At 36.8% G+C, this 20,554-nt stretch overlaps 1 protein-coding gene across 5 annotated transcripts in view; it reads left to right on the forward strand.

Annotated features, from left to right (window-relative positions):
- The window catches only part of pou6f2 (POU class 6 homeobox 2), a 174,720-nt gene that overhangs the window by 29,734 nt on the left and 124,432 nt on the right, over positions 1 to 20,554 (forward strand). For 3 of the 5 annotated variants that reach the window (XM_067434798.1, XM_067434801.1, XM_067434800.1), the window contains exon 2: positions 3,933 to 4,098. In XM_067434798.1, the coding sequence (XP_067290899.1) occupies positions 3,933 to 4,098 (166 nt within the window). Of the gene's footprint in view, positions 1 to 2,056; positions 3,027 to 3,641; positions 3,754 to 3,932; positions 4,099 to 20,554 lie in introns of those variants that run through there. The other 2 variants (XM_067434803.1, XM_067434799.1) reach the window with 2 other exon arrangements.

Here is a 20,554-nt window from a genome sequence, read left to right on the forward strand (position 1 = left end):
GTGGAGCGACATTAGGGTGAGTCATTAATGACATCAATTTCATTTTCGGGTGAACTAACCCTTTAATATACGTCAATGCCATTGTTTTGTCTCAAGAGGTCACACTATTAATGTTTTTTTTTTTTTTTTTACTATTTCAAGACATGTTTTAAAAAGCTACTTAAATGTCCTAATTACTTGCTGGCTTAATCTAAGCCCCGTCTGTGAAACCATGCGTAAACTTTATATTAATTGATCAAAACAAATCGGTAACAGTTAACTTAAAAACAGTTTACTTAACTTACCTTTACTTATAATGCATTATAAATAATGCATTATATCTTTTGTAATCAAAGTAAAATATGCATTATAATATTTGCTGATTCCTTGTTACATCTGAAACTGGTTGTTTATCATGCATTTTAAATGTGTAACAGAAGTATTATAAAGTATTATAACTAATTACTCCATACAGTGCATAAGGGGAGTTCAAAAATGTTATGCATTATATAAAGGATTTAACTAGAGTGCTATACCAGACAATCATTCAGAAACATTGGTCACATTTAAATATTATGTAATTAATACTGTTTCCATTAATATTTTAACCATTTCGTTTATTTTTAATGTTATATTTTGTATTTTATGGAATGAAACAAGCACATTTTTATATTTTTACTGATAATTATGCGAATGAGAAAACAAAGAAGAAAGATATAGGGAAACATTGCTCAGCAAATGGCATGTGTGATCAGAAGACTATTCATGGGTCTTTGGACCATTCTAAGACCTTTTTTGTGGCCCCAGGGGATGGCAGAGACCCTGGCAGCTAAGGCCATTAGCAATTAGCATCTTATGAGACAAAGGGTCAGAAATGACCCTCAGAGTAGGCAAAATGAGAGAGAGAGGGAGAGGGGCTCGAGTGCTTTTTCTTGTTTCTCCTCTTGTGTGGCCGAGAGGGAGTAAGGCGATCCCAAACACACACGCATAGAGTACACACACATTGACACGCGCACACACTCCCCAGGTCCCTTCACATATGCTCTTTGGCACGAAGAATTGCCCTGGGAGCCCCTGTTTCATTAGTGTAATTAACTGTGAGGAAGAGAGCACGAAAAAAGGAGAGAGCGAGAGAAGGCAGGACTTTGATGTTATGAAATGAAATGGATTATTTTATTATAAAAAAGCTGTGTTAGTTCGCTTAATTTTACTTATTCGGGCACCAGCAAATAATGGACAAAAACAATGATAAATATTTAAAATACAATTTTAAATTACACTACCATTCAAATGTTTGGTAAGAATGTTTTAATGTTTTCAAAAGAAATCTCTTAAATGCTGAGGCATTTTGATAAATAAAGTACAGTAAAAACAGAAGTATTGTGAAATATTGTTAGAATTTAAAATGTTGAAAACAGTTGTGCTGCCTAATATTTTTGTGTAAACAGTTTTACCCCAGTTTTATATTATGGGGCCCCCAGTATTATATGATGAATAGAAAGTTCAAAAGAACAATTTGTGTGTGCTTTCTAAATAAAATATAATTTATTAAAAAAAAACATACTTTTGACTAAGACCCACCTTACCAATCATCTAGACCCTACACACCTTAGCAACTATGTAGAATCACCCTGGCAACCAATCGGGGTGAAAACAAGCACTTTCTTCCAAAAAATGTCAAAATCTGGTTATAACTTGTGGAGAAATTCCCATTCTCTCTTCCCTTATTATTTTTCTTGTAATTTTTCCTTTTGTTTTATTGTGCCCTCTTATCTCCAGCAGCCCGTGGTGAAAATTACATTGTATTGCATCCTCTCAGGCCTGTCCCCCTGTTTCTCTCTCTCTCTCTCTCTCTCTCTCTCTCTCTCTCTCTCTCTCTCTCTCTCTCTCTCTCTCTCTCTCTCTCTCTCTCTCTCTCTCTCTCTCTCTCTCTCTCTCTCTCTCTCTCTCTCAGCTCTCGTTCAGTCAACAGACTGTAAAGAATAAATAATAAAAAAGTATTGATTATTTTGATGACTTCACAATTCAATTAGGTATTAATTTTGCCCTCCACTGGACCTATCAGGCAGCTCAAAGGGGAGAGAAGGGATGGGAGGAGGGAGGGATGGATGGATGTTGTGTCTTAAATGAATGCAGTGTTAGAGGCTCCTTCGTTCAGCGGCGTTCCGAGATAGAGGGGCACATCGATGCGTTGGGGAGTCGCTTATGCATAAGTGCACGGAGAATAACTCCAGTGAAGCGATGACAAGAGACATTGTTGCAAAGCATATGAGTATTGACCAAGCAGGCCGCACCGCATATGACAGCTTAAACTATTCCCATTGATTAACATTTTCATAGATTATCATGTGTCATATCAAACTCTCATGCACTCCATCTGATAAGCACATTAACGGAGGCCCCACGGGCTGCCATTCATCGACCCTCCTGAGGACGAGGATAAGAGGTGGGGCAGAATAAAGGGGGGCAGAAGCCCCGTGATGGCGTTTGATTTCCTCCTTTCCCTGCGAGGCTCGATCCGAACTGGTCATCTGGCCCCCATCTTAGACTCATTTGGGCAGAAACGACAATAAATAAGGAAGCATAAAAAGCAGCTTTTTTTGCCCTCCCCATATTTACACATTTGTTTGTGCGTCTTACCGTCAGAAGGTGTGGGGGGAGGTACTTCTGAAGCGCGCGCGCGCGAGAGAGAGAGAGAGAGAGAGAGAGAGAGAGAGAGAGAGAGAGAGAGAGAGAGAGAGAGAGAGAGAGAGAGAGAGAGAGAGAGAGAGAGAGAGAGAGAGAGAGAGAGAGAGAGAGAGAGAGAGAGAGAGAGAGTGGAGGTGACATCTCGAGCAAGTCTCCAGAGGCAATCCCAGGCTTGCACCAGCAGTGCTCACTTGATGTATCTGTGTTATCCACTCTGGTTTTTGGGCTTTGTGACAAGCATGCACTGATCTTGCATCACACTCTGGCATGCTCTAACTGCTCTTGGATTTTAGCAAATTAAGATTTTTGGAGCGTAACAATTCAACTATCTTTCTCTTTAATCTGGAAGCACCTTTCTGGTAAGTTTCATGTTGTACTAGAACTTTTTTCTTGCTTCTATCTATTGATTCAAACTATATTTATTGTATGTATTTATTGAACTTTTTACCTAAATAGTCTTTATTGGATTTAAATAATTTAGTTGATTGTGTGCTTTAACGAATAGTTCTTCAAAAGAACTGTAGAGTTCATTCTTAAAATAAAACATCATAAAATTGCTCTCAATTACATTTTCAAAAGAGAAAATGTAAATCAAAGTCAACTGAAGTAGGCTATTACATTCTCACTGAAGTGTTTGATTCTTTCTCAAATATATATATATATATATATATATATATATATATATATATATATATATATATATATATATATATATATATATATATATATTCTTTCTTTCTTGATGAACAATATATTTTTTTAAATTCTCATTTGCATTCTTACTGTTAAGTGCAAAAACTTTTTGTTAATTAAAACCAAACACTTTTTTTGCTTAACAAATGTGGCACATTTATATGTAACTTAAGTGTTCTATTTTAATGCTGATGGCTCTTGGGTGATACTTGTGAAAATGAGTCATTTGACAAGTGGAGCATTTTTAACTAAAATCTTTTCAAATTTCTGTCATTCACAAGAGCTCTTCAGCACTACAACCAGCAGCAACAGCCAGAGTACCGTCAGAAAACAGAGAGAGAGAGAGAGAGAGAGAGAGAGCAAGCGCTACCTCTGAGAGTGTTAGAAGAGGTGGTGAGTTTCAGAAAGCAAAGAGAGAGAGAGATAGAAAGCGAGGAAATGAGCGGACATGTGTGTGCGTGAGACCCACAGAGAGTGAACCAGTGCGCACCAAAGCTAACATCACTTCTTTTGCCTTCCCCCCCTCCCCTTCATTGTCATCCCGACCTGGTCCTTTCTCCACTCGCCTCCAGGATCCGATGATCACAGGGCAGCTGAGCAAACCGCTGCTCCCCCTGCGTGCCGATATGGACGCCTGCGAGCTGCGGGATGACGACAAAGCGGCCAGCCCGGACAGCGAGCTCAACGAAGAGCCCTTGCTTCTGTCAGCTGACACAGACTCGGAAGAGAAGATGTATGGTGAGTCCAGCCTTCATCGTCCTTATTATGGTGACTGACACCCGGGGTCATGCGCAGGGGAACTTAACACCGGCGAGTGTGTTTGTTTGTTTGTGTCTGCGAGATGCTGTGGTAGAAAGTGCTGGAACAGAGCATGTGAAAGTTGTGGTTCAAGTGTATTGATTTTTGTGCCTCTAATTCGTTTTTGTTTGACCTCGAATTATGTCTCTTTATCAGTGTAAATGTTTAGAAAGTCCAAATGAAGTTGTCCTTCAAGTTTACTCCGTGTATTTGATTTGTTGATATTTCCATTTCACAATGCGTTTTAACTGCCGATCTGTCAAATTTCCACTGTGGAAAGCTTGTGGTGGAAGTGTCCTTTTCCTGTGACGCTGGTGGGGTGCAGCCATGCGGTATGTGGGGACCAGTTTTTTTGTTGGTGTTCATAAAGCAGAAAAATGTGACAGAATCTGGGGCAAATAGGCAACAGGAGACATATAATGTACACGTACATGCACACACACACACAAACACACACACACACACACTCATCTGTCATACAGGGTGACATTTCTTCACATTTGAGATCTCCTCGGCTTAGGCTGAAGATAAAATGAGAGAAAGTGAAGAGGCCTGAGGGAGAGAAATGTGATTGTTGTGGCTCCACTGCCTCATGAGGAGTTCAAATCTAAGCAGACTGAATTGTATAGTCTTGATGAGAGCAACTTATACCCTGAATCTCTTTATAAGACGCTGCAGACATTTAAAAGAGTGGGGTTGTTGTTGTTATAATAATAATAATAATAAAAATAATAATAATAATAATAATAATAATAATAATAATAATAAATCAATTGATACAGTGAATATTATTTTATTACTATGTCATTATATGTCACTATACAATTATTACTAATAAAAGTATGTATTGTTATGTATATGTATAATTATATGAAAAGTTCTGTTTCAGTGTAAATCTATTTCAGGAGTTTAAAACTGTTAATATGCTAGATGAAATTCATTCTTTTGATAATTAAACAGGCTCTTTAATTATGCTTTATCTTTTCCGAGTACTGAGCATACGTTATCGAATTTTGCCATATTTGATGAGCGTTGACACAAAATATATTTAAAAATCTTAACATGTTGGATTTAATTAACATCCTAAAATAGTGTGCTCTTCTGTATTATGTTAAAATTTGATGTTCCTTGCAGTCATGATGATTGCTCAGACCTTGCTTTAAAGAAAAAGGCCTTTAGAATCCTTCAACTGCTCAGCAATGATGAAGTGTGTAAAAAGACGTTTCCAGCCCTCTGGATTCAGCATGCATTAATGGACTGTTTGCTGTGATTGGCAAATTTACAAAATTATTGATACACTTTAAGACTCGTGTAACCTTGCTGCTGGCTTCTTTCAGACAGAATTTCATTTTTCAATTTGAATAGAAGTCAGAAACACATAAACCCTCTTTCAGAAGCAACCTACAATTTTCTTAGTTCAAAATCCTGCTATTGAGCTCATAGACTCCAAACATCACTTTTACTTTTTCCCTAAGAAAACATTCACCTTCATTTTATAAAGTAACACGCACCATACAAGAATTTCATTTTTTTTATTCTTGCATGTGTCTGTTCTTTTCACTTTTATAATCTACTTTATAAGCAAAGCTTATTTTCTGTTGTGCTTGTATATTTCATATATTTGGATAATACTATATTGAGGACAAACTATTTATTCTTATTGAAGAATGCACTTTTAATTACAGAACAATCACAAGTGCACACCACCACTAGCTCATTTGTTACATGCTTTTTATTAGAAAATTACATCAATGAAAGTGAGTCAACAAGTTCTCAGAGATGCATTAAAATATTTCAAATAAATGTAAAAGAGCACTTGCATAAAAAGGAGCATAAAATAACTTCTTTATGCCTGTAAAGTGACCTCCTCGGAGCACTTACAGGCTTTAGAAGTGTTTTGCACTCAGCCTTGAACGTGTTCTGCTGTTATTTGCATTCGTTTCTGTATTTCCTAGCAATTTATCACATGAATATTTTTTAAAGTGTATTATTTCAGTTGATACGATGTAAAATCAGACAGTCAGGTTAGATTCTTTGATTCAGATTTGATATTCAGTAGCTGTGACTGCATCTTCCTCTTGTCTGTGTTCATAGTTAGACTGACTGATGCCCGTAGGGAGCTTTTCTATTGCTTTCTTTGTTAGAACTAATAGTTTTATATTAATTATGATAGATTTGGACCCTCTGCCACTTTCCTAAATCAGAATAAACTTTTAATACATTTTGAGGAGTTTTTATATCTACATTCATTCCAAATTATTAATTTATGTAAATGTTTTAAATACATACTTTTATTCATAATATCCTCTGTAGGTTGTTACAGAAGTATATAATTTTAATAGAATATTGCATAGTGCAAATATATTTAATGTACAAAAATTATGTCAGGTTAAATGTGTATCATCGTAATGATGAATTATGAAGTATTATTTCTGAATTCAGATAGTTTTTACTTTTTTAATAACCTTGCTTTTGATGAACTGGCTCAGGTACTCGGTCCTCATTACAGTCCGGTTTGAGCTATCACTGAAGCTGTGTTACATTAGACATTAAAAGAACAGAATAAAGAATATTGCTTGGTGTTTTGAGATGAATTATACATCAAACATCAGCTACCCCCTTATGTGCACCAAACGCACATAACAAGAGTGTATGTGTGTGTTTGCATGGGGCGTATACTTTAGAACGCGGTAGACTGAATTTTTGGAAAGAATGGATTTGGGAGCGGGACTGCGTGCGGGCGAAGTGTAGGCTGTCACCACGGTGATGGTGTGTCACCACGGCGGGTCTTTTTTCTGATTTGATTCTGGGAGTTGGGGTGGGGGGGTGTTGGAGGGTGGGGGGTGTTTGTGTCTGATCCCGTCCGAACCTCTCTGTCAGGCCCTGATCAGTCCTGTGGTTCCCGCTGACAGTCTGATGAATTTTTTAGAATATCCCAAGGCAAGAAAAGCCCAGTTACTGTTTCATAATGCCAGTGTTACAATTTTCTTTAATAAGCATCAAACCTGCTTTTGTTTGCTTGATGCTTTTTTCTCTTTACGCTCAGCTTTACAGCTCATTGTCTATCTGTCAATCTATTCTTTTTTGTAAAATTTCTCTTTTTTTGCATGCTTACACAAACATGCACATTTTGAGGCAGGCACATTCTTTTTTAGGCCTTTTTTTACTGAATCAATACATTTTTCATTTTTTAGTATGTGGTCAGCCTAGGTTTAACATTATTAAAAAAAAGATTGGCCTTTCTTTTTAAGGCCACCAAATGGAGCACCCCCTGCTCTTTTCTTGCCCCGTGAGAGGTACACCAGGCAGAGGCCGTGGGCAGTGCCAGGGGGTTGCTCGGGGCAAACCGGCACGGCTGAATCTGTCCTTGGGCACAGTTGCCCATCAGTGAAATTTCTGAAAGGTCATTGTACTATGGTTACAGAAAGAATTGAGAAGAAAAGACAGGAAATAATAGGAAAAAGAAGCGCAGTTTATGGTATTCTGTCATTTTACTTTGGTATGCTTCTTTGATACTTTTTTGTATAATTGCCTTTTATTGTATTCGTTGCTTTTGTCAAATATATTTAATATAATAATAATAATAATAAATATATGTAATATATAAATATGTATGCTTATCTTTGATTTTATATATATATATATACCCTCCTATATATATATATATATATATATTGTATATATTCTTTGATGTTATATATAATATAATAGCACAAAAAATACATGACATTAGTTATAATAGTCATAGTCATATTGTGTGGAAAGAATTGAGAAGAAAAAATTAGAAACACTTTGGAAAAAAAAGTATAGATTAAGATATTTTGTACTACTTTACTTTGGTGTGGTTCTTTGATACTTTTTCATTTAATTTGTTTAATTAATTGTCTTTTTTGTTGCATTTGTTATTTTTGTCAAAATTATATGTATATATATATATATATATATATATATATATATATATATATATATATATATATATATATATATATATATATATATATATACATAACAAAAATTATGTTACAAGTTAAACAAAAAACAAAACAAAAAAACACTAAGTTTGATTTGAAGCCATTATCTGCGTCTACATGCGAGATGATTACAATTTCAGTTTTTAAGAGGCTGTCATTTTTCTCATCAGCTCCATACGACAATTTATGCTGAAGAGATTTATTTTCTTTGGCTAGACATTGTTTGATTAAATCATCTTCTGCTGCCCTCTGAGGAGGTTCTGAATGTTTAAAGGTCATAGAAGTGCAATACATATGTCTGGCAACTCAATTGATGCCCGACAAATTGATAAGCCCGAGCACAGCTGCATTGAGTGAGCCTTTGCATCGCCTGTTTAAAAAGATCTGACCAAGAAGATGACAAAATTAAAAAGCTTCTTTTCATACCATTGCTGAGCTGATTTTCAACGCCGATTGAGTGTAGGTGATGATAACAAGAGTGTCGCCTAGATGTTTTTCAATAAAACATTCAGCATAAAAGGCCACATCAAAGAATCACTTGTGCATGTATGGACAAATGTGCAGTCTAATTTCCTCACAAACACATATGTGTGACAGCCGACAAAAGACTGGCCTTGACATTTGCTTTAAAATGATGAAAGGGGTTGGGGGGGGGGGGGGGGGGGGGGGGGGGGCATTCTACAGGAGTATGAAGGGCCGCAGAGAGAAAAGATGGAGAATATGATGGGAACGTTCTGTGGGTTTTGTCAAGATGTTTACTTCACCGAAGCTTCCAAAGAAAGCATGATTGGAGTTTGTTGCAAGGACAATGGAGAAGAGTGAAATGGATGACTGAACAAACTGAAAGCAACTGAATGAAATTATGCTTTATTTTACACTATTTAGAGGCAAGGATGAAAAAGGCCTTTATATATATATATATATATATATATATATATATATATATATATATATATATATATATATATATATATATATATATATATATATATATATATATATATATATATATATATATAGAGGCTTTTTTTGTTCAAACATTTTCTACTAAGACAAACAAAGTTGGTAATAAAATGTTTTTATGATCCAGCTTTTAATTCAAAATGCACTTGAAAATCCTTGACCGATTCATCTGGCCTGCTCAGGTGGTCTTTTATGATAAAAGACGCAGATTATCTCTCAACCGCGTGTTTGCTTTAAACCATTACGGTCGTTCGGAATGAGATTATGACTAAATTTAAAGCTGTCGACTCCAGAATAACATCTTTCCCCTTCATCTCCCTCTCACTTTCAACTCCCAGTGCTTTTCGACCTCCTCCGCCTTTTAAGAAGCTAATTTCTCCAGGTTTCACTCCAGCTATCACAGGCAAACATCCCCAACAACCCCGTTCCTATTTACTGTCAGGTACATTAGCTGCAAAAGCAGTGGTTAGGAGGCCAAACTCCTGTTTTTTCGCTCTTACTCACAGAATAGGCGATGGGCTGTGTGTGTGTACAGTGGCTGTCTACTCTTTTCTAAGAGACCCGCCTCCTCTCCAGCATCCCAAGACAAGATAATAAGGCACTCGGAGGCACAATCCGGCATTATATTCAGCCACCAAAGCCTCGTCTCTTGTCAGTTTGCATTTTATTCAGGCCCAGGATGTGACGCTTCTATCATCAGCCTGTCAGGAGGAGAGGACCAGAGAGAGACAGGGCCACTCATTTCATACACTTAACGTCCACGCCAAATGGCCAGCACTTATACCGATTCCGCCGAAATGGAGGACACGTTCCAGCCCAGGGGTCACCTTCAGAGGAGAGAATGGGAGGGGAAAAAAAGGCACGAAAAGATAAAAGAAATGTGTATTGATTTGTGTAATTGAGGGGGAGTTTGAGAGGAAAATGTATCTGTTGTAGACAAGAGAAGGAGGAGAAGGTTTATGACTCAATGCAGTGTTCTTTAAGTGAAGAATGTTCCATTCAACTGGAACGCGCAACATTTTGTGTCAGGAAATTGTATTTTAAGCTGAAGTGATGTTTTTTGACAAGCAATCGTCATTTAAAAGTAACGTTGAGTGTTTAAAAGTCAACCTGGAGCCATAAATTAGTGTATTTTAATGGATAGCCACAAGCAGAACACAGTTGCTTGTCCTAGTCCTTTTTCAGCCTTGTTTGTGCACATATATGTGTATGCATTTAGCCTCTTATACTCCCTCTAAGGCCTCCCAAATAAAAAAACACACACATTATGTTTGTGTAATCAGCTTAGCTGAAAATAGGGAGGAGGGGGTTTGGTGCTAATGCAAAAGGGCCTTGATGTGCCTCGCTCAGGTTAAGTAATAAAGTGACACAGACACAGTCTTTTAAATGAGGCTGGCCCTCTTTAAATAGAGCGCACTAGCCCCGAGTGCCTCTCCTCAGGAGTTAGATCTCATTATAGGGCAGGCTTGGGCCTTTAGTTGGCTGCTTTGAGCTAGGATCTGCCCCCATCTCCCTAATGCATGCCTACCAAGCATGTGTAATCCACTCGCTAATGCGTCTGTACCGCCAGCGGCTACAGATAAGATGCTATTCAAGCAGGAAAGGGGGAGTTGCAGGGGTTGGGCAGGAGCAATCCTAGGTCCGCTTTTGTTTTAGAAACATTGCTGGTTGGGTCAGCAAGGACAGGGGAAATTAATTGGCACTTCCATCTAAAGTTTGAAATGGATGGAGGAAGGCATTTTCTGCTCAATTGGACAGAGAGCTGCTTGAAGATATTTTTGGTTGTTCCACAAGTATTTGCTGATTAAAGTGAATGGTTCTTGTGTCGTGCTCAAAGTCAATCTCCAAACTGCCTCTCAGCATCGAATGGAGAGAGTTTCTTAGCCTAGTTAAATGTTGTATTTTTGGGTGGTGTTCGTATTTCACAATCTATAACACAAAACATGGCCACAAAGTATTAAGAGCTGAAATGATTCCCTTTGATTACGTGTTGTGATACTCTACATTGCTCTGGGAAAAATCTTTCACATCAGAGATGCATTTTGGATTCTGGCTCCCAGTGTGAGATGATGGTATGCTGGTGTCCCTACCAGGCTTCATAACTTTTAAAGAATTTTTTCCACTTTTTTATTTGATTTGGCCAGTTACACTGTAAAGCCAACATTTTATAAAGTTAAGAAATTTAAAGTTTAATTAAGCAGAACTTGCAGATTTTTATCTTGTAATCATACATTTAATTCTAATTGAACTTGAAATATTTGAGGAAGCTAATTCATATTTAACTTAAAAACATCATGTTATCTTAAATGTTTAGTAGTTGACTAACTTTAACTAACTAATTCTAATAAATGCCAGCTAATTGGTTAAACAATGCTTTGGTAGCATTAGCATAGAACTCACATTTAACATATTTGTTCTCAAACTAAGCTCATGCTCCACTCGTCACCATGATCAGCCTATAAAATCAGCAACAGAAACTGTTCTAAACTAGCATAACAAAACATTTAACACTCCCCCTTGGCATTTACTGTCCATTTTGAGTGTCTAGTCAAAGCATGCTGTGAATTGTACATCCCAACCCAGTTTTAGTTAGATTTAAGTCAGTCTAAATTAAAGGAAACAACAAGTAAAAAACTTAAAAGAATTAAACAGTTTAGATTGCTTAAAGTGTGTCAGTTTTGAGAACTCAAAAGAAAAAGGAAATTCTAAATACTCATAAGTTAATTTGTTTGAACTGATTTGTTTAATTTGAGTTGGCTCTACTCAAACCAATTAATAGTTTTGAGTTTTAGTAGTGTTTTTGTATGAATGAGAAATTTTGCTTAAACGTTTTTTGTTGTTGTTTTTTTAATTCAATTTCACATTTTCTATGCACCATGTTAGTTGATCAGGTTGATATTGGATATGCTGGTTCAGTGGCACCAAAATCATTAACTCAGAGCTGCATGTGGACTACTGTTCAAAAGTTTTAGAAAAAATGCTCACTAATGCTATATGTATTTGATCAAAATACAGTAAAAACTATAAAAAAAATAATAATTCATTGCTTAATTTATTCTTGTGAATTTTCAGCATCATTACTCCAGTGTTTAGTCACATGATCCTTCAGAAACCATTCTAATATGCTGATTTGGTGCTCAAGAACTTTTCTTATTATCAACATTATTGAAAACAGTTGTGTTCCTAAATAATAGAAACCGTATTTGTTCAATATTCAACATTTTTTTGAAATAGAAATCTTTTGTAACATTACTGTTACATTTGATCAATTGAATGCATCCTTGCTGAATAAAAGCATTATTTATTTTAAATGTTACTGACCCTCAATCGAATGTCCTCTTACATTTCACACTTTCCCACATATTGCTTTCTGAAGAAAAGAATATGTTCATTCCATATGCTAGGCTTTAATATTCTGAATTTTAAAAAAATATTTACAAATGGTACAGCAAGTCCTCATTGAGCTATGGACGAATTTTCCCTCGCAAACATTCCTGAAACAAATTCTCCACCATCACTCTGCGTGTTGCTTCCATCGCGTGGGATAATTGAAGCCGTCAGCTAATCATATGGGTAGAGAGGGTGGTCATCGCTGGATGAAAAATGACAATCTTGTGTTTGTCTGGTACGATGCGAAGCGCAGTGCGTAGCTGGTAACTAGAGTCTGGATGTCCTTCACAGACCCTTTATTATTTATGATGGAGTCTCTTTGAGCACTGACCAGTACTAATGCATAACCCCCTGTCCTTCTGCCTTATACCATCCCTTTGAAACCAAAGATTGAGGAGATGAGAGCCAGGAGTGACTGTGCGTATATATGAGGGGGTAGAAGAATGCGAGTGTTTGCGTCCTGCAATCCACAGAAGTTATAATGTGATTTTTTTTTTCTTTTTTTTTTCTCAAGGCATCCTTCCTGTCATATTTAAGATGTGAAACAAGCTGAGGGTGCTGCTGCTCTTACAGGATGGAGTTCTAGAGCTTCAAAGCTCCAGACTCTCCTTGCAACCTTCATTTTGTGCTAAGACAGGTTGTAGGATGACCTTGCGTAGGGGGAGTTGGAGAGATTTGCCACGCTCGCGCTCCGATTGCTTGTGTTTATGATGATGTCTATTGATGCTGCCGAGTGACCTGGGAGAGAACGAGATGACTGCTTAAGATGAGATGAGGAAAGAGATGAGAGACTCATGTGTAGATGCGGAGATGAACACGAGGGGAGGAAGTCTGAGCCTGTGACATGCAATTGAGTTTTACAATATTGTTTTTTCAGGGTCTTGCTGAACATCAATACATTTTTTTAGACGTTCATTTCAGATAAAAAATAAATAAAAATAATTGTCTTGTGTATTTTAGTTAGAAGAAGTTCACCAAGACATGACAATGATTCACCCTTATGTCTTTCTAAACCTTTATGACTTACTTCTGTAGAACACAAAAGGCGATGTTTAGCAGGATGTTCACATTGCTGTTTTCCATACAATGAAGTAATCATTTACTCACCCTCATGTCGATCCAAACCTGACTTTCTTTCTTCCATGGAACACAATATAATATATTTCTGGTAGGACCACTATCATCAAAGATGATCGACAATTAGCATAAAGTTTGGATTGGCGAAATTATTTTGTTCTGGGCAAGAACTCATGACTATCCTTGCAGCCTAGTATGGATAAAAGGTAAGGAACTCAGCAATAGCTCCCTAGGGTTGATATTATGATTTGAAGAGGAATATCAGAATGCCAAGTTCTTTTTTTATATTTGTCTCTGTGTCTATTATATGTCTATGCAGCAAAAAAAAATTGACAGCAAATTTTCTTTCGAGGACAATAAAGTATACAACTACTACGAAGTCCTGACTGTGGACGAGAGGTGGAGCTGGGGATGGAGGAGGGTAATTAGATCCTTAGCAACGTGATAAAGCGGCTGATAATCTTAAATGGACCATTCATTTTTTAGTAGAACTATTCATAGAATTTTTTTGAAAGTCTCTTATTGATCACTGATGCTACAGCACATAAATACTAGGGGTGCGACAAAATATCAATAGGGCAATATATCGTTGTCCTCCTCTGCGCGGTACGTGAATCGATATGCTAGCGACAAATATCAATATTTTAATTCATAAAATGAGGCGCTCTAAATAGATTTCCAGCATCGCTACTTCATGGCTCCTCGAGGTGGCGCTCAACACATGAGGGAAATGTGAACATAAGTCTAGGAATAGGATGGCGGACAGCAGTGAGTAAAATAATAGATGCCCCTGCCATGTTTAAGTCCAAAGTCTGGATAGGATTTATAGGATTAGAAACAGGATTGTCTAGGATTATATTGATTATCACAGAATTGCTGTATCCGTATCGTGAGCCATATATGGTGTATCGTATCATGAGGTACCCTGTGATTCTCACCCCTAATAAATACAATAAATACAATAAATACAGTAATGTTGTGAAATATTATTACAATTTCAAACAAAAGTTTTTTATTTTAATATATTTAAAAATGTATTTTATTTATATGATGGCAAAGCTGGAATTTTAGCATAATTACTCCAGTGTCACATGGTCCTTCAGAAATCATTCTAATATTCTTATTTGGTGCTCAATATTTTTTTCTTTTTTTTTTCTTTACAATGTTGAAAAGAGTTGTGCATATTATACTACTTTTTGTGGAAAATGTGATACATTTATTGTAGAATTTTATTTAGCATTTAATGTAAAATTCAAAAGAACAGCATTTATTTTATATATATATATATATATATATATATATATATATATATATATATATATATATATATATATATATATATATATATATATATATATAAAATTATAATTATAATTATTACGAGTGCCTTTACTGTCACTTTTCATCAATTTAATGCATCCTTGCTGAATTAAAAAAAAGAAAAATACTGAATAAAAGAAAAAAAAAACTGTCTGAAAATCTTATGAAATCTTACTGACCCTAAATTTTCAAATGGTAGTGCACATACTGTACTAAAAGGTAGATTTCATTTTACTCATATTTGTATACAGACGCCTGCGTTAGGACACAAGTGTGGCTGTACAGCCTTAGGGTCAGCGGGGCGATGTGCTGGCCATGACATGTCGGCATCTGACGTGTTGCTAACACCATCCACAGAGCTCTTCCTGTCAACCCTGCAGGCTTTTCTATGCAAACGCTATAAACACTGACAGAAATGACACGCTTGCAAGAAACAACAAACCTGGAAACTAATATTTTTACTGAAATGAGTAGTATTATTATTTATTTTTTTTAGAAGGATCAACATGGAAACATAATTGGACTGTAATTAAAAGGAGAATACCAATCAAGATGAAGAAAATATGTAATTTTGTAGCTTCTGCTTTGCTAGTCTGCAAGCAAACAAGCAAACGTGCTGCAGGAATACAGACTACACCTGAGAGTACAAGATGAATGAGCTTTTACTTCCAAGTACAAGAGTTTTACAGCTCTACAGCGTGACGGATTCTACTCTGACGAGTTAAAAATAATGAAAAATATTTCCCTCATTTTCTTGTCCCGATTGTGAGCAAATAGCTATTAATATTCTTCTTCACAAAAAGTCAGAGAGCGCGTGTTAAATCACCACATGAGAGCCGAACAGAACATGTATAGAAAAATAGAACAGGATGCACTCAGACAGATGCCTCACAAAAACGGCGAAATAAGGAAAGACCTTACGCCGAAGACGGACAATGTTGGAGGTCAGAAGGCGGAATCCTATTTGCCACAAATATGCTTAAGGTAATTTAGGAAGAGCTCAGCGTCAGTGAAAAGCATGGCGACCCTGGCATTTTTCTGTCTTCGCTCTAAAAGGGTTTGATTTTCTTCAGGCAGGATTGGCCTTACATCCTGGCTTTGCAGATGGGCCTAAAAGGATGAGGAGTCATGTGGATGGATCTTTGTCTCTTTCAACCCTGCGGTAATCGAGTTGACATTGCCTGAGGATGAGAGAGAGGAAAGGCTTCTTCAACAGATGTGGCCGTTTGTGTGTTAATGTTCAGATCACGCAAAATCAACACCCTGTCCTTTTTTTTTTCAGGCCTTCCTTCGCCTTTTTTTATCCGTCCTTTCTCGCAGATGGGTTCTGTGAGTTTCTACCACTCTTTAAATAACATAAATGCCCTTTCATCTGCCCCCTGCTTTAATTCTGTTTTCTTCTTTTCTCCCTTTTCTCTACTTTTGTCTTCACCTCGGTTTATCCCCCTCTAGCGTTCTCGGCTGCATTGATACATCTCCATGTTTGTATGTTATATTTGATATAAAAAATGCAGTTCTGAACTAATTTGTCTGCTGTTGGGCATTAAAAGTTTCCTCTTATTGAGCTTTTTTTTTTTTTTTTTTTTTTTTTTAAAGCACCTTCCTGTTTCATTGAGAGTTTAGCATTTGGTAACAATTTAGTATGTTAATTACAAAGTTTGCCTCTATAAACTCAGAATTTAATCCTTATTATTAGTTAGTAAGATAGTTTTTTTAGAGTTTAAGGATAGGATTAAGGGATGTAGAATAAGGTCATGCAGAATAAGTCATTAATATGTGCTTTATAAGTCTAATAAGCAGTCAGTACCCTAGTAATATGCATGCTAATAAGCAAAGATTGGAGAAGCTGTGTACTTTGATGTGTCATACAGATTTATGGGGCTTTAGATTAATTAAATTAGTGCTAGTTATTGACAACAGATACATTTATATATTTTATCTGCATGTCCATTAGGAGGATAAGAAAGTTACTTATATTTTTATCTCATTATATCTATTTTTATCATCTGTTTTATTCATCCCTGACTTCTCTTTATCATTTCATCTCACTACCATGTTCAGAATAGAGTTCAGAATAGGTATGTATAATGTGCGTAGTGTACAAATCGTCAGTATGCATGGATTAACCGATAGGCTAAGTTTGTCAAAATATCGATATACAATAGCACAATGAAATAATGCATCCCACAATGTTATGCTCTTCAGTCAAACTTTCATGTGTTTTTTTTATTTTATTATTATAATAAAATTCTGGACGATACAGATAAGCTAATATTTATTTTCACAAAGTGGTGGATAACCGATTAATGCTTATATAGACATTTTATATAAATCTGTCTAAAAACAGACTAAAATGCAAGGTACATTTAGGCATCACAACATTATAAAATACAGTATGAAAATATTTTATTTACTGAGAGACTTGCTAAAGATTACATTTAACAATGTTATATATTTCAATTATATTATAGCTGATATCAGCGTACACGTTTAAATATCCAATTTCAGCTGATATAACTTTATTTAGCGGAGCTAAATGCGTTATTCGTATATGAACATTTTTAAAATACATAACTTGGACACAGTCACCTCTAATAACAGATCACTCTAAATTGTAATCTAGACGCATATTGTGAAAGCGTTATATAAATAAATATGAATTGAATATATACCATGTGCCATTGTAGGTTATAGGAAGTCTCTATAAACTATATGGCACCAATATATTGTGCATCCCTTATTTTATACATATTATACATTAATTACACACAAGTACTGTATATCACGACTGTGACATGTTTAATTATATAATACTTTACATGCTTTAAAAAAATGTGTGCAGTATTCTATATTCAGTGTGTTCTGTGCCATATGCAGTAAGCAGTAGGCTAGTACTCCATTCCAAACATCGCCTGAGTCTATTTCCCTGATTTCAACTGGCGCATTAACAAAATCAATAACTCAACAATTTGAACACAATTGGTTGATTATTGACAGGATTTACGATTGTGTTAAATGTGACCTGTCAGTCATGTGGCCAAGGCTTTAAACTTTAAACTCTATGTAGCACCAATGCAATCTATTGTTTTCCATTGGTTTTACCTTTGATTGATCCTTTGGCCAACAATACATCAGCGGTGCTTAAAAATTAAAGTGTGTTATGTGCCCTAAGCAAAATTATGAATCAAATCATATTCTCTGTGCCAATACAGTTTAATGCGTTTGAAAGAGGTCACTGCATCAGACTTAATGATTTGTATTTATAGTGGCTTCAATCTCGGTCATATTTTAGATCCCAATGGGGAAGATCAATACACCACTAAACATGTCTTTCAGTTGGATTGGTTGGATCAATAGATAATGCAGATAATATCATGTACTCCAATTTTGTATAACGCAACACATTTATGGCCTGTTTCAGTTCATCATGCATTTTAGATGGCACAAAAGGAAGTGGGACACTTACCGTGCGCTTTGTAATTCAAATTAGTTTAACCGTGTGATAGTGAATGAGATGATAAATAGACGGAAGATCACAAAGCGGACACACACGTGTGGGTTGTTCAAGATCAGGTTTGGGGGTCTGTCGATTCTGAATAGCCTGAAAGAGCATCTCTCAACATCACTGAAGTTATGACATAATGTATTTCCTTTGAAAGTGTTAAAGCCCCTCTTTTATAGAAGAAAAAATTGATTTATAAATGTCTGCGGGGGCGAATGCCAACCCCTAACCGGGGCCTCGACAATGACTGTTTAATTCAGCCATGTCGATTTAGTGTTGCCATCTGCGAACGATTTGGCACTAAACGAGATGACAACAAAAACATTGTCTTTTGTAATTTTGCAGGCGCTGTCCTTGGCGGAGGTGTGTGTTTGTGGGTGGGTGGGGTGTTCACTCGGCATTGAAATGTAACATAGATGAGTTGAATTAATGGCATTGCGCTGAGCTCGTTCAACCTCACTCAATGTTTACCACTCAAGTGATCAATGGAACTGAAGGCGTTGAATTATTTTGATTTAATTAGTAAATTAATTAATATTCTTTAATAATTCAGCAAGGATAAATGTAATTCCCTCTAGAGGTCACTCTTTTTAAACAAAGCCGTAGCTTGGGGGTTGTCGTCTTCACCTCCACAGCCGATGTAAAGGAATCCGAGGGACTCAGGAGGAAATCATGTTCATGAATGAGCGACTGTTTTAAAGGGTTAGTTCACCCAAAAATGAAATGGATGTCATTAATAACTCATCCTAATGTCGTTCCACACCCGTAAGATCTCTGTTCATCTTCGGAACACAGTTTAAGATATTTTATATTTAGTCCGAGAGCGTATGCAAGTGTAGGCACACTTTACTGTCCATATCCAGAAAGGGAATAAAAACATCATCAAAGTAGTCCATATGAGACATCAGTGGGTTAATTTGAATCTCTCGAAGCATTGAAAATACATTTTGGTCCAAAAATAACGAAAACTACTTTATTCAGCATTGTCTTCTCTTCCAGGTTTTTTTTTTCAATCCTCAAATAAAGATTCAAATGGTTATGAATCAGTGAATCGATTCATGATTCGGATCACGTGTCAAACTGCTTTAATCACTTGACATTGGCCATCTGAATCATGAATCTCGTTACACCATTGTAAACTGGCAAGGCACGCAGCCGCGTGGTTCGGAAGCGGTTGAAATTGCAATAAACAAGTTTAAGTTGTGAACAAATAATTTGTAGAGATTTGTAAGAAGAATCAGCCGCGATGAACATACGATTTGTGCGGATGCATCTGATGAGCAAACTACATTGAAATTCGCGAACAGAAAAAAAAAAAATCAAGTAAGCCCCGAGCGGTGTGTGTTTCGACTGCGTGTTTTTAGCGAACCGTACCATAAGATGAGATCAAATTGTACCCAGACCACCTCCCGAGATGGTCTCGGCTCGATTCGCTTTAAAGGGGTCTAAGATCAATAGGAGTGTTCACATATAGCCAGCAGCCATATCACCCTGTAGCCCAAGACTGGTTTCCCACTGAAGCTAAGCAGGGCTGAGCCTGGTCAGTACCTGGATGGGAGACCAATGGGAAAACCAGGTTGCTGCTGGTAGAGGTATTAGTGAGGCAAGCAGGGGCCAACCCTAATGCCCCAGTATAGTGATGGGGACACTATACTGTCAAAGAGCACCGTCCTTTGGATGAGACGTTAAACCGAGGTCCAGACTCTCTGTGGTCGTTAAAAATCCCAGGATGTCCTTTGATAAAGAGTAGGGGTGTAACCCCGGCATCCTGCTCAAATTTGCCCATTGGCCTCTGTCCATCATGGCCTCCTAATAATCCCCATATCATGATTGGCTTAATCACTCTGTCTCCTCTCCACCAATCAGCTGGTGTGCGGTGGGCGTTCTGGCGCAAAATGGCTGCCGTCGCATCATCCAGGGGGATGCTGCACATTGGTGGTGGCTGAGGAGATTCCCTCCTTCTATATGTAAAGCGCTTTGGGTGTCTAGAAAAGCGCTATATAAATGTAATGAATTATTGTTATTATTATATGGGCCAAAAATCATGCGAACTGCGCTCAGACCCCCTGAAAAGGACCAAGTGTGAAAACACCCTAAGAGCTTCTGTTGAGAATAACAGTGTCATTCAAACGGCAGTTTGGACAAGTGTGCACTGCAGATGTATGTTACCGAC

The sequence above is a fragment of the Pseudorasbora parva genome, chromosome 24, assembly GCF_024679245.1.
Source record: "Pseudorasbora parva isolate DD20220531a chromosome 24, ASM2467924v1, whole genome shotgun sequence".
Lineage (NCBI taxonomy): Eukaryota > Metazoa > Chordata > Actinopteri > Cypriniformes > Gobionidae > Pseudorasbora > Pseudorasbora parva.